This window comes from Typopeltis vanoorti, chromosome 3 (assembly GCF_054136105.1).
Source record: "Typopeltis vanoorti isolate ZY-2024b chromosome 3, IOZ_Tvanoo_1.0, whole genome shotgun sequence".
NCBI classification, from domain to species: Eukaryota; Metazoa; Arthropoda; class Arachnida; order Uropygi; family Thelyphonidae; genus Typopeltis; species Typopeltis vanoorti.
The window spans coordinates 121,439,319-121,455,739 of record NC_143551.1 but is presented as its reverse complement, the minus strand read 5'-3'; the positions used below and the strand labels follow the sequence as shown (position 1 = coordinate 121,455,739).

The 16,421-nt window shown below is 35.8% G+C and overlaps 1 protein-coding gene across 1 annotated transcript in view; it reads right to left on the bottom strand.

The window, feature by feature from the left end:
* LOC150108525 (uncharacterized) overlaps positions 1–16,421 on the bottom strand; it is a 190,126-nt gene that overhangs the window by 134,900 nt on the left and 38,805 nt on the right. Inside the window, exon 4 of the mRNA XM_090390479.1 lies at positions 13,961–14,208. Coding sequence (XP_090246605.1) covers positions 13,961–14,208 — 248 coding nt within the window. The remainder of the gene's footprint in view (positions 1–13,960; positions 14,209–16,421) is intronic.

The window sequence follows — 16,421 nt, the reverse complement described above, 5'->3', positions numbered from 1 at the left end:
GGTGACCAATATCTCCAATTACTTGCTTGCTGAAACAGAAGTGCTACTCTAAATCAGCTATGATCTGACTTCACGTTGGCTACAGGAACATCGGTATCTGCTTCCACTGTGTGCAAGGTGGTCTGTATGTTAGGTGACTGGTAGTCTGTGTGCCTCTATCCCCATGCCACAGAAGAGAGCATTTGAAATGGGTCAGGCTCCAAGTCAAGCAGACATAAGACCAATTATGATCAGTATTTTTACAGTCAAGTCCCAATTTGCTCCAGAAAGTGATACTGGGTGAGCCTTGATCTGCAGAAAATCAGGGATAACTAGCCACGTGAGATGATCTGACAAGGATTTTATTTTAGTCATATATATAAAAAGGAAAGTTGCCAATGTCAAAATAACAAATGAACATCAAAGAATGTTCATTTGGTTTAATTTGAAGACTAGGAAAAGGTGAATGTTTGAAATGCTATAGTCTGCACGGTTAGCCTAGTGGCTTTGCGCTTCACAACCATATGCCTGGGGAAGAAGTGTCCTAGGTTCGATTCCCGTCACCGACGTGAGGAGCTAAAGGATCTTCCTCAGCCATAGCCAAGTTAGCCGGTCTTGGGCGTGGGCAGCAGGGTTTTTCCCCCAGTTTATCTGGGGTTTTTCATCCCGCAAGCAGGCAAACTGGCCCTGTGAACACACAGCGATACAGCCAGGAATACCTAGAGGCATAGGGGTGACCATCCTATCCTCGTACAGTTACGAAATCCAAGCACTTGGAAGGTTGTAGGGCTTAAAGGCCTGTTAAAGCCATAGGGATACGATAGGATGATGGTGGGCTACATCCAGTCAAAGTGTACTGTCTCTTGCACAAGCATAGACTTCAGACTGATAATCGTTTCTTCATCTCTCATGTTGATGTTTACTGAAGAAAACAGATGTAAAGCTAATAATTATCCAACTTTAGCTGATTGGATTACTAAGCCAATATTTCGCCTTAGTCACCAAGACATCTTCTTGAGCAACATTAGAAACAATTCTATTTGTAATTGACAGAATTAATGTCCTAACAAAGTGCTCTCTATGGGTTTGGTTAACTGTTAAGTTAATTTGGAGAAGATAGCAACCTGATCTCAAAATGACTCTACCAGATCTTTGGCAAATTAATGCAACCATACTTGTTGAAGTTGGGGGAGTGCTTCATAGCAGATGCTGATTCTCAAAATAGTCTTTGGGACCTATAGCAACTTCTGCGTAAAATTGATGTCTTTTTCCATTCAATCTCATATGAAGGAGAATCCAGAGGATGGTCTACTAGTCCTCACTTGGCATAACAGTTATTGCGAATGTAATTTGAAAGTGGATGGATAGGGATGTGATACTTTATAGTGGACAGCATAGCTTTGTAAAGTGTACGTCCTGTCATAGTAACTTATTTACATTTTATAATAAAGTGATAGCAGAATTGGATAAAGATAATGGCTATGCCATGATACTTCTCAATTTTGCCAAGGGAGTTGACAGAATACCACCTGGAAAACTATTACAAAAGCTGGAGAAGACGGGAATATATATATGAGGCTAGTAGTATGGATAGGGGTATGGCTAATGGACTGATACCACACAGTAGTATATGGTGGAGTGGAGTCTAGGAGAATGACGGTAACTAGTGGAGTACCTCAGAGTTCGGTACTAGGGCCACAACTCTTTAATTTGTATATTAATGACATAGGGAAAGATTTAAGAGGGGGATATTCAGTTGTCTGCTGATGATGCAAAACTGGGGAGAGCAATAGTTGATAAAGGTGATGTTCTAGATATCCTGCAGGATGATCTAAATAAATTGCCACTGCAGGCAAAGGAGAATGGTTGTCAATTTAATGTTGCAAAATGTAAGATTGATTTGCAGGAAATTGATGAGGCCAAGGACTTGGGGATAACAGCGGCCAAAGAGTTCAAGTTCAGAGGGCATATTGCAAAAGTTGGTAAAATAGCTCAATGAATTACTTGGATATTGAAAAACACTAACAAGTAAAGATAAGAAGGAAGTTATTATCCCTCTTTATAAGACTATGATTCAGCCACATCTTGACTCTGTGTACAGATTTCATCACCTGGGTTTCTTGGAGACCAGGAGGTGGTCGAAAGGATTCAGAGACGTGATCAAGTAGATGGGACAGGTCTGTGGAATACTCCCTATAAGAATAGGTTGAAGGTTTGTGGGTTACAAAGTTTAGTTGATAGGCAGAAAAGAGGGAATATGATAGAAACTTTTAAGATAATTAAAGGGGTTTTATAAAATTGATACAAGAGAAATTTTTCAATATATGACAAATACAGAACTAGGGGCCAACTGTGGAAGTTGTGTAAGAGTGTGGTTAGTAGGGGTGTGCGGACCAGATTTTTTGCATGGAGAATGCTGGATGAGTGGAATAAACTACCAGAATTGGTTTGAGTTCCCTGACGGTGAAGATTCAAGGAGAGATATGATAGGATTTGTGTGTATGATGGTTGATGGTCTCCTGCAATGAGTCCCCAGACTCCATGTGGATGCCATAAATAATAATAATAATCATTTTTGTGTAGTGTACTTTAAGGCAGATGTAAACAGTTCTATCAGATAGGTATCAGCAGATTGTGTATGGGAGAGGGATATCCTATGGAGGCCACAGGGATCTGTTTTGAGACCATTATTGATTAACTTCTATATTAATGGCCTTAATGATCAGAAATACATTTACTGACTGATCTTCCTGTTTTGTCTATAGTATGACAATTGTACTCAGTATACACCAAGTCACCAAGTAGCATCATTAGTGCAAGTTTACCTTTTTTTGGAGAGTATAATCGATTATGAATTTGGATGATGGATTTGAAAGCAGCAATGAGTTTGCATTTCTTCATAATCATCGCCACATTTGGATATATTAGAATGCTGTCTAACAGAGGATTAAACCTGCTATATTAAAATTGCCTATTCAAACTCGGTTCTTTATCTTACGTACATGTTACACTCCTAAAAAAAAAATCTAGTGCAAGTCTTTAGGATTCTTGTAACTAGATCAAATAATTGCAATAATAAATTTAATAATAGAATATCACCAATAAAAACATAATAAAATAGGCAGGAATATGGAAAGCATCAACCGCATTCTTAATGGAGAATCTATAGAAGTAAAATACTTCAGCTATTAGGTTCAATAATTAGTGAAGACAGAAAATTAAATTTGGAAATAAATAACAGAATAAGAAAAGAAAGCTGTTCAAGAAAAGAAAGCAGTTAGATCAGTAATTTATATGGAATAAGAGAGAAATTAGTCAGCACTCTCTACATTAATAGTATACACAACAATATTTAAATCAATTTTAACTTAATAATGTAGGAGTCATATTAGAAATAGAACAGTTGATCAAAGACTAGGAAATGACAGATATGAGAAGTCTGAGTAAAATATGGGAAGTGAATAGGTGGAATCAATGGCAGAATCATAATAAAAATTAATGTTTTAAAAAGGAACTTGACATTGTTAGCCTTCAAGAATATGTGAACAGCTACTTACAGGTTGTATGGTCACTTAAGCAAAATGGAAGAGAAATTGAGCTAGGATAGCAAGAAAATATCCAGATAAGAAAACTGATGACAGGAAGCTAGCAGTAACACAAACTTAATTATATAGTACTATAATAGTATCCTGCAAACACTGCAAGGGTATAATTATAATCAGAAAGCAGTGATGTTCAGAAAATTAAAATCATGATAGCAGGGCTCTCATTATATGTATATACTAAAAAACAGACCACGAACATTACACAGGAAATTTCTTCAACTGGGAGGTGAGACGTAACTTTTTACTTCAATAGGTTTTTCATTAATTAAGGAATGATTCTATATAGTAATGGTTCCACTTCCTCACAATCTGAATGCTGACTTGCAAACACCTTTCCAGTTATTTAAAGTTTTTCTGTTTGGTTACAAAGTAAATTACATCAGACAAGAAATTATATTCTTGTTTCAATCTTTTATCTAAACATATAGAAACAGAGTGTGCATGTGAAATATTTATGAGTAGGCTACATGTCAGAGTTGAAAGCCTTCATGTGTAAACTTTGTTTGCTTATGCTTGAGTAAACAATCAAAAAATAAAATTTCTTATTTAGTATAATTCACTAAGCATCGTTTTAGTTTGGCAAACATGTTTTAGACCAATGGACTTCAATACTTTTTTGAACATATACCTTAAAAAAGTTTTTTTCCTTCTTAGGTTAATGCTGAGCACGTGAGTTTGATTTTTGGTTTAAAATAAAACTTTAGTTTATCCACCCCTGCCATATTGACAGTATTTTCCATAAATTAAGGAACAAAGAGAAAAAAACAAATAAAGGCTGATTCTTCTTTTCAAACACATTTTTCCTTGAGTAATATTTATATATTATTATTATTATTATTATCCGAAGACCACATGGAGTCAAACAAACTCAAATTTTCTGCAGACACCACACTCTTAGGCAAGGCATTCCAATCATTCATAACTCTGCATACAAACACCCTGCTTCTCACTCCCCTGTTCACACCCTCCTTATACAGCTTCAAGGGATGTCCCCTGGTTCTCCCACCATTCGCAAAACCTCTCCAACACTTATCCTATAACAACCCCATACTTGTACAACTTAATATGATAGACAGAGGGCTGATATGATAGAGACGTACAAACTTGTACGTCTCTATCATATCAGTCCTCTTCCTCCTATCCACTAGACTGTAAATTGCATCTTCTCAACCTTTCCTCTTATTCGACATTCCAGAGATCAAAAACTACCTTAGTAAGTCGTCTCTGGACCCTTTCCAACATCTCTTCATCGTTTTGAAAACCAGTTGACCAAATCTGTGCACAGAAGTCCATGTGTGGCCTAATCAAAGCCTTATACAATGGAACAAGAATCTCCCTACTTCTACAAGTCAGTGTCCTCCACATCATTCCCAGAATTCTTTGTGTTGTCCTCACAATTTTGGTAATGTGTTCCCTAAATTTCAGATCCTTATCCACCATCACCGCAAGATCTCTTATTTCCTCCACCTCCAACAATATATCCCCACCAGGTATAAATTCTGCATCCCATCTTTGTTTCCCCAAATTTTAAAGCTTACATTTTGCAACATTCAACTCACATCCCCCATTTCCATGCCCATTCACTCAATTTATTCAAGTCTTCTTGTAGGGCCACAACATCTTCTCTACTCTTCATAATTTGTCCCAACTTTGCATTATCTGCTAACAACTGAATATTCCCATCCAAATCTTTGCTAATATCATTAGCTTACAGGTTAAACAGCAATGGCCCTAAACAGACCCCTGAGGCACATCACTAGTGACTTTCCTCTTCTGGATATTGCTCCCCCATACACAACTTGCTGATGCCTATCAGATAGCCAGTCTCTGATCCAATGCACTAATCTAATATCCAACCCCATCCGCTCTAGTTTGACTATCAACTTATCATGCAGTAATCTATCAAAAGCTTTTGCAAAATCTAAGTATACTACTGTGTATCTCTCTCCTCTGTCCAAGGAAGACGTCACCTTATCGTAATAAGTAAGTAGATTACTAAAACATGACCTCCCTTTAGCAAATCCATGCTGTCCATCAAAGATAATTCTATTGTTGTCAACCCAATTCTGGATCCTAGCTCTCACTAGCTTCTCGAACAACTTAACCACAACACCTGACACAAAGATAGGCCTATAATTTGATGCCTGAGTTCTATAACAGATGGCACCAATGGCAATATCATATCAAAAATGAGGATATTAGGAAAGAACTTGACATTGTCAGCATCCAGGAATGCATTAGGAGCTAATCTCAGGGTATGGTCATTTAACAGAATGGGAGAGGAAAGATTAGCAAAACAAGTGTTCTCTGTTGGCAGGAAAAAGACCTAGGGGAATATCAAGATATATTATTATTATTTGTGACACCTCCAAGGAGTCCGAAGACTCATTGCAGGAGGACACCTACTATACAACTGTTTCCACCACTACACCGAACCTCTACCAATCATCTCCATCAACGCCATCTACCGCCCAACACCACCACCGCTACTAGTATCATTTTGTCTGTAAATTGCATGTGTTCTGAAGTGTTGATTTGTCTGTATGTGGGATGAAAAACCCGAGTTTCGGAGAGAAAAAACCCTGCTACCTCTGTATGAGATCGGCTAACTCACCTTCGATTAAAAAAGTCCACATAAAGATTCCTCCTGTCGCGACGAGAATCGAACTTAGGCCTTTTCCAATCGAAGGGTGCAACGTACCGTCGTTCTTCCAATTGCGCTACGGAGGCGCTTATATATATATATATAGGTGGAATGATACAGTAAAAAGTGCCTTAGAAGATAGAAATATAAGATCTGATAACATTGGAGTCTTGACAGGTAACAGACTGATTTGGAGGAAAATTGTAGATAGAAAGTTAGTAATGATGTAAATTTTTCATGTAGTACTATCATATCCTGTAAACCTCTTGAGGGTATATATCAGGAATATGATGATGGTGTTCTATCACCTCCCTTAATGAAGTGGTACAATCTTACCCTCCTTCCACTCCTCAGGAACTTGATCCAGTGCAAGACTCATATTAAAAAAAAAATATGTCAACTCCCTGGCACATTCCTTCAGAGTACGTGGTGATATATTATCAAGTCCACAGGCTTATTAACATCAAGTTTGCTCAATTCCCCATACACCTCTTTCTCATTGACAGTCAGTCAGTCTCTCTCCTCCCCATCTCTCAATGATGTTTTCAATCTCTCCAGGATGCCACATTCACAAAAATGAAAGACCTTTATGAATTGCTCATTAAGCATCTTTATTAAGCTATTTAGAAACAATATGTGTGAAGATGGCAATATAATAAGGAAAATAAAACTAAATAAATAAAGCAGGTGTGGTGGGGAGGTCAAAGAATAAATTATATGGAATAAGAGAGAAATTAGTCAAAACACTAAATTAGAATACAAGACAACTCTCAAACAAACTTTTTCTTCTGAATTTGAGAGCTGGATTAGAAATAAAACAGTTGATCAGACAACAGAAACCACAGATTTGAGAGTTTGAAAAAATTCAGGCGAGTGAACAGATTGGTATCAATGGTCTAATCATATTAAATCTGAATATATTAAGAAGAAGCTTGACACTGGTAGAAATGTGTGGAGAAGGTAGTATGTCAATTAAACAGAATGAGAGAGGAAAGGGTTGACAAAACAGGAGTTTCATTACAGGAAAATAACCCCCAAGAAGATCTAGATTTAGATAGATTGATAAATGCCTTATAAGGCACTAACCGCATCAATCCATCCAGGACTGAAATATAAGATCTGACAATATCGGATTCTTGACAGAAACTAATTTAGAGGAAAATTATCGATAGGAAGTTAATATGTTGAGTTATCATGCAGTACTATTATATTGTATATTCCTTGAATGTACGTATTAAGAATTCAATGATGATGATATAATATATATACAATGACATACATCCTGCTAAAATTTGAAGCTGAGGTTAAAAAGCAACTGTTATACAAACCTGTGGCTTATCAACACTTTGTTGACTTTTATGAGAGATGACTTTCTGACTATCATTGCTGGCTGGCCTAACACAAGAAGTTAAGGAACTTAAAACAAAAAACATTGAGCTAGAAAACACAAATATGGAGCTGCGTAGAGAGCTTAAAAATAAAAAAAAACTCATGAAATAGTGGATGACCTGAATCAACAAGCAATTAGCTCAAACCTGGAAATTCTTCATGTGTCCCATGAGATATGTGAAAATATGCATGAAATACCAAAGAAAATTGCATATAAAATCAACATTAACTATAATGAAGATGATACTGAGGTTATGCATGCATGCATTGTGTTTCTAGTGGGCAGAAAAACAGAGCAATGCCTATCATTATAAAATTTAAAAGAAAAGCGATCAGAAACAAATGGCTGAATGGACACAAAAATATCAAATACAGACTAAGCACAACTGATATATGTGACAATTTTAAAGAAAGCAAAATACAGTAGGACCCCCCCCCCCCCGTATCCACGGTTCACTTATCCATGGTCAACCCCGGTCCGAAGATATTAACATACGAAAGGTCAACTTACGAAATTTTCATAGTCTCTACAAACATTCGGCTTTGAAATAATGTTGGATCTAATATCCACTTTGCTTATGTAATTTTACATCGCTGAAATGAAGTCATATGGCTCTTTCTTTTAGTAATAGAGTTCGGCTGATCGCAGAGATTGTCCAACACCAGGGAAACTCGTTGCAAAGGTGGAGAAAGCTTCACACATCTGAGGTTGCTAAGATTCCATTCACATTCAGATAACTTTATTACAGTATGTTGTTATACGTGTTATGTTTTATTATTAGTTATTGTTGTTAATTTCTTACTGTGCGTAATTTATAAATTAAACTTTGTCATAGGTATTTATGTAAAGGAAAAAACATAGTATATATAGGGTTCGCTACTATCCACAGTTGACGATGGAACCAAACCCCCCACGGATACAAGGGGCCTACTGTATATATCTAAATGAGCGCCTGACTGGAAACCTAAAACATCTACTGTTTATTGCAAAGAAAATTACACTACAAATATCTCTCGGTCAAACAGTGCAAATTTTTCATGAGAAGAGATGATACATCAAAAATATGCCATATCAGATGTGAAGAAGACTTGTGTAAACTCTGAAAAAGCACTGAGAGTAAAAACTGACTCACGAACAATGATGGCAGATGAAAATAACAACTGTGACGTCACTTTTCATAAATGTATAGTATGTCATGATTCAGTAGAATTAAGAAACTTTTTATCCTCAGACCCTGCAACTACTTTGAATATTTTGCATATTAATATAAGTATTCAAGATAAATTAGAACACATAGAATTACTTCCAGACAATTTAAACTATCGGGTAGATGTCCTGATATTAACAGAAATCGGGGTTAAGGACAAAGAAGTTGATTTGAACCATTTAAGCAGATTTAAAAATTATTATCAATGTAGGAATTATAACAAATATGGAGGTGTAATTATCTTTATTCGAAATTCCATATCTGTTAATAACATTACTAATATAAAAATGAAAACAGTTGAAAATGTCAATTTATATTTAGAACTTCATAATCTACTCTCTATATATAAAAAGATAAGCCAAAATTTGAAATGCCTTTATGTCACGTTTTTTGTCTCCGGCTTACCAGCCCGGAACTTGAGGGGTTGGGCAGCGTAGGCGGGGGAGGGGAGGGATCCCCCAGTATATATATATATATATATATATATAAAATGGCCGTATATAGGTCACATTACCACACAGAGTTTCCAACTTTATGCAAGAACTATGCCGATGTTCTCAAAATTGGGGATATAAATATAAATAAGAAGAATTTTATTTAACATATTAAATGAAAGACAAATACCAAATAATATCCTAAAAGCTATCATAATTATATATATGAAAATAATCAAATACAAATAAGATGAAATCATGAGCTATCATATACGAGAGAGATAAACCAAGGGGTCCGACAGGGATGTTCCCTCTCAGCAACTCTTTTTAATATTTACTTAAATGAAATAATAATAAAATGGAATAAAAATTTCCATCAGTATTAAGCTTTCTCCTACTGTGAACTTAAACACACTCTCCTTTTTGCCAACAACCAAATAATAATTACAAATTCTGAAGATAACTTACAGAAAGCTATTTTAGATCTAAATGAGATAGCCAAAGATTATGGTATGATAATATCAACAGAAAAATCAAAAACTATGGCCTTTTAAAGGACAAGATCCAGCAAAAACTAAGATAGAAATAGATAACAAGATCTTAGAATGGGTGAATTCATTTAACTACCTAGGATGTATGATCACATATGAAAATGAAAAAGATATAACTTAAAAATTGCAAAATATTTAAAAATAACAGGTGCAATTAACTTTATATTTAAACCAAACCTAGTTCATAAACAAACCAGACTAAAAGTATACAATACATTAGCCCTACCAGTCTTATTCTATGGAAGTGAAATCTGGACAATAAAACAAAAAGACAAACGAAGATTAATAACAACAGAAATGAAGTTTATGAGAAAAACTGCAAAGTATATTCTATTTGATCACAAAAGAAATGAAGAAATTATAAAAGAATTAAACCAGGAATCAGTAATAGAAAAAATTAAAAAATATAAACATAAATGGATGGAACACGTTCAAAGAATGAAAACAGAAAGATTACCAAAACAAGCCTTAAAGTACTTAAAGTTATTGAAGCATAACTTGAACACTGTCTCTTGGGAAGAGATAACAACAAAAACAAATATTGATACCTTGTATCATAAATTTATTGAGATATTGAGTCAGTAAAATACAAGATTCAAAGTTAAAATAATAGACAAAATGAAAGAAACCAAACCCTGGATTACACAGGAAATCAGACACAACATAAAAATTAGAGATAAAGTGTATAAAAAGTTTAAAAAATACCTGCACAATCAAATTGTGAATAAATAAAAAATCGGCAAAGATATACGCAAACAAACCCTTCACACACTTAAGAGATATCAATAAGAATAGAGAAAATGGAGACAAATTAGAGACAAGAGAATGAGTTGAAGAATTCAATAATGACTTTGCCACAGTCAGTGAAAGCATTCTGAAAAATGCTAAACCCACTCTTCTGAATTACATTCCCAAGAGAATTGATAACTCCATATATCTTTTCCCTACTTGCAAAAATGAAATCAAAAGTGTTATAGCTAGCCTAAAAACAAGCAAAACTTCAGGATACAATGGTATTAACACTAGCATTATTAAAGAATGCCAAACATACATTATGTACATTTTTGGCATTCTAATGTACATTTTTAACTTATCACTGATGACATGAATGTTTCCAATGGATTTTAAGAATGTACCTATTTACAAAAAGGGAAACAAAAATAACTTGGAAAAATTACAGCTTGATCTCTCTTCTACTAGTCTTTCCAAAATATTAGAGAAATTGGTAAAAATTAGACTCATGAAATTTTTGAACAAAAACAACTTCTTTTCAAAGAATCAATTTGGGTTCAGGCACAGAACATACTTTGCTGAACTTTACAAACACAGTTTATACCTCCCCAGATGAACATAAACTAACATTAGCAGTATTTTTAGATATACACAAAGCTTTTGGCACTGTATCACATGAAATTTTAATTTAAAAAAATCCCACTAAACACATTTAAAAATCTTAATGTGTCAGCAGTTTTGGCAGGAATGCCATGAATGCCTCTCTCAATATTAATCATATAATCAAAAATAGGAATCCATTTAGGAGTAAATAAAATTTCTAAACCTTTAGCTAAAATTTTGATTTCATCAGTAGTAAATGAAAGACTCAAAACATTAGTTACTCTTCAACAAGGCATCAGAAAATAAATCATGTAGTTTGTATTTCTTAATTTTAACTGCTGACCAATTAGATATGGTATAAATAATATCAAATAGTTCTTCACTAAATTCATTCAGAATATATATATATATATATATATATATATATATATATTATTATTTTTTTTGGGGGGGGGGGGTATTCAACAAGGCTAAATTACATTTGGCAATATGCAACTTGTCAACAAGAAGTACACTCTTCATCAAAACTCTCACTCTCATACGAAAGACATAAATATGGAGTTAGTCCATCCTTTGCTGCTACAACAGCAAGGTCGTGAAGCCTTCCTTCAATCTTCCAGGAAGGCTTCCCACTAGATTTTGGTACCCTGTTGTGGTAATTTCCTTCCATTTTTCAAGAAAAGCATTACTAAGGTCAGTAAGTAATGTCAGGCAATTTAGCCTGGCTTGCAATCAGCATTCTAATTAATTCCACAGGTGTTTGATCAGGCTGATGTCATGGCTTTGTGCAGGCCCTGACTGGCAAGTCAAGTCTTCAAGCCCATCTCATCAAACCATACATGCACAGACCTCGCTTTATTATCGTTATAACAGTCTCTCCATGGAGTCAGAAGACGCATCGTGGGAGACCCTACATTGATACACTAACCATTATTCACACAATACCTATCATACTTCTCCTTAAACTCATTCACAGACAAAGTACTCAAAACCACCTCTAGTAATGCATTCTCCGACCCTTGTTAACCATACTCTTACACAATTTCTAGGGATGACCTCTTGTTTTCTCTCCCTTCCTGCACTGTATAGAAAAAAGTCATCAGTATCAATCCTATAAAATCCCTTTAATAACTTATATGACTCTATCATATCTCCTCTCTTATGCCTATCAGCTAGATTTTGGAGCCCACAGACCTTATGAATGAGGGAATTATTGTGTTGATACAGGAAAGGCCTTCACTGAATTGTTGCATAAAGTTGGAAGCACAGAATTGTCTGCATTGTCATTATAAGCTGCAGCATTAAGATTCCTCATCAATGAAATTAGGAGGACCTAGCCTAAACCATGAAAATCAGCCACAGATCATTATGCCTCCTCTACCAAGCTTCATAGTTGGCACAATATATTCAGGAAGATAGCATTCTCCTGGCATCTGGAAATCCAAACTCGTCCGTCGAACTGCCAGATGGTGAATTGTGATTCATCACTCTAGTGAACATGTTTCCACTGGTCCAAAGTCCAATGGAAGTGAATTTTATACCACTCTGCTTGATGCTTGGCACTGTCCTTGCTGAAGTTAGGCATATGTGTGACTGTGTAGTCATGGAAACTCATGTTTTTCAGCTCCTAACAAATAGTAGTGGTGAAATTGTTTACCGAGGCAATTTCAGAACTCAGTAGCAGTTCACCAAGAATAGGCGATTTTTTTTTGCACTTGCACTTGGCAGTTCTGCTCTGTGATTTTATGTGACCTACTAAGTTGCAATTGTTCTGCTGTTGTTGCTGCTACCAGTATTTCCACTTCACAATAAATCATTTAGAGTTGGAGTAGCTACAGAAGATCAGAAATTTCCAAAACTGAGTTGTTGCAAAGATGGCATCATAGGCATCTGTATCATGTCAAAAGTCAATGAGCTCTTTAGTACCCATTTCACTGTTAATGTTTGTCAATGAAGATTGCAAGACCATGTGCTCCTTTTATAGCTAGTTGAGCCATGGTTATGATGTGTAGCTATATCCACCACCACTACAAAGGGATGTCTGAATATTTTCGATCAGATAATGTAATGTTCTATGGAGATTTCTGGACCCATCTCTAATAAGAGACCTTAAAGGATTTGTGCATTACCTAAAATTCATAAAACTGAAATTTGGCTATACTACAGGAGCAGTGAATGCCAGTTTTATTGGTACTCCATCGTATAAAATACCTGTCTAATTTAATATCTTCAATCACAGGAACATGATCTTAAATATTTTAGGACAACCAGAGTACTAAACTATGAGTGGGTTAAATCTAACATTTGAAGCAATTAGGAGTACTTCATAGAATATAAGAGTTGATCAAATTAAAGATCTGAAAAATAATTGATCAAATTTAAAAAGATAACTGTTGATAGCAAAACAGTAATAAAATATTGCATTGGTCTATCATAATATCTGATATACCAGAAAATTATGACGCTAGAATGTGGTCACATAATTTTAATAACAAAAGAACCATTTTCATTGTCAAAACTATTTAAAATGAGAGTAATAATTCTATACAAAATGGAATTTAATCAAATTTTATATTCAGAATCTTAACTTGTATTTGTGAAGTCAATTTAATTCGAAATGAACCATGATTGGCAAAATTAGACAAAGCAAAATTATATATAAATCCTAGGTTCATGATGACAGAATGATGTAACTACAAGATTGCTATTATGAAACACTTTTTCATGATTGCTTCTGATCATTTCCTTATTTGGTTTTAATACAGATTAATCAGCAGTAATTAAGAAAAAGATAAACAAAATGAAAAATACTAACCTGGCAATAAAGTGGAATGCCCTTAGAGCTGAATAGTTGTCTAAAGCTACCCAAATCTCGATAATTAAAAGGCAAGGAATCCACAAAAAGACACTTGGAATATAAACTGGAATAAGCAGTTAACTTGTGATCAAGCCAGTCACAATGGATTGTACCGGATGAAAGACGTTTGCCATGCATGAGATTTTTTGCTTGGCAAGCTACGGCTCTGCTACAGTATTCCACCAAACCATAGCCTTTACTGTTGTCTGTAAACAAAGTAACATATATTTAATATATAATTCTCAATTAATTTTCAATCCTATAAATTTAATTATTCAATTAAATAAGATGAAAAGAATGCAATCCTATAATTATGCTAATAAGACAATACACTGCTTGGAAAGAAGTCAAAGGATACCATAGTGTGAGGAATAAGCACCCATGGCATCTACCTTAATAAGATGTAGGACCTCTTTTCACTGTGAGTGCAAAAATCCTACAGGGCATACTCTCTACAAATGTACGATAACAATCAGTGGGAATTTTTTGTAGGCATGTAATGAAGTCCTGAACTGTTGTAGGATGTCCCTTGACCTCATCTGACACTCTAGTTCATCCCATAGATGTTCATTAGGGTTGAGATAAGTGCTCTGTGGAAGCCAATCAAGAGTGGTGCTGTTCATGTCCACAAACCATGCAGTTACAGCAGCAGCCTTATGATGTGGTGAACTGTCTTGCTGAAAGAGACCATGGTCAGTTCCCATAAATGTCACAAAGTTGGAAGCATTGCATTGTATAAAATGTTCAAATACCTCTCAGAGTTCATTGTCTGTGGCACCAAAAACAGAGGTCCAAAGCCAATTAGGAAATACAGGATCATACCATCACATCACCACCTCAGAATTTCATAGTTGGAGTTACACACTCCAACTATGAAAATAGTGTAGCGCAACTTGTTGCTCAACAGCACAGCTTTCTAAGCTTCCATGTCCCACTGTACACACTCTTTGCACCACTGAAGAAGAAACTGCATGCTGGTTCAAGTAATGTGGGGCATGAATATGCATAGACACTTGACATACATTCTTGTACAGTATTATCACTATTTACAATTCTCGTTCAGCACACCGTCTTTCACATTAACCTTTAATTCACAGTTAAGTGCTCCTTCTCGTCTTTCTTTCCACTTGCTGACTCGTTCCAGACAATCAACACAATATTTCTCACTTGGCAACGTACTAAGGTAAAGACAGAACCAACGACGCTTCTCTTACAACTCCCGACAACAAATCTTGCATGATGGTGGACCAAGGTAAGAGAAGGCTGAGAAAACCTTAATACAAACTTCCTTCTCTTTCAATTCCTGACAACAACCTTACGTGATGATGGACCCAGGTAAGAGAAGGCTTAGAAAACCTCAAGACAAACTTCCTCCTCGGCGACCTGCCTTAAATATGCCAAACTTCCTCCTCGACCACCTGCCTTATACATGCTAACCGCTCGGCAAGCCTGGCTGGCCGAGTGGTTAGCTTGTCTGTTCTCCAGTCAAGAGGCTGCAGGTTCAAATCCTGCCATGGGCATGGATGTTTGTGATTGTCTGTGGAAATACTGGTGGTGGTCGGCAGTAGATGGTGTTGGTGTAGTTGTGGTCAGTTGGTGGATTGTGAGTGGTGGAAGCAGAGCTGTAGAGTAGATGCCCTCCCTCGATGAGTCTTTGGACTCTCTGGAGGTGACGAATAATAATAATAATATGCTCGACTTCCGTTGTGCACATGTGCACTCGCATCTCTCGAAAATGGTCATGTATTAACCTTCGAACATGCTGACATCATTCTCTGTGTATCTTTGGAATTCTCTATTCATGGCAATTCTTAGAATTCTTCACTATGGTCATGTATTGACCTTTGGACATGATGATATCATTCTTCGCGCATCTTTGGAAATTTCCATCTATGACAATTCCTGGAATTCTTCACTATTTTTATAATCCGACTTAATGATTTAACAAGTTAATATCGTTAAATAATGACATCATGAGCCATATTATTTTAACTAAGGCTCATTTCAAGATTATTACAGAAAAGATTATTTCATTCAAAATTTAACATTTCTCTAAGTACATTCCCCTAAACAAAAAGCATGTAAAAACGAAAATGATAACTTATGAAGTCACGTATCATGAGAGATTTTACAGTGATCATCCATTAAAGGTAGCACTTACAGTTGACTCCCTGCACTTCCATCTCAGCATGGTATTGCTGATTTTGACCTGGGATGGCCCAATTTGTCAACAATTTGCCAAACTGATAGGCCTACAGCATAGCATTCTATCACAATGCCTCTTTCAAACTCCCTCAGTTCCCTTCTCACAGCCATTTCACCCAGACACAGTTGCACTCACTTGGGAGCATCATAAACCTCCAATTTATACCAGCTACAAACACGCAAATCATTACATGGCATGATGCATCACCTTACT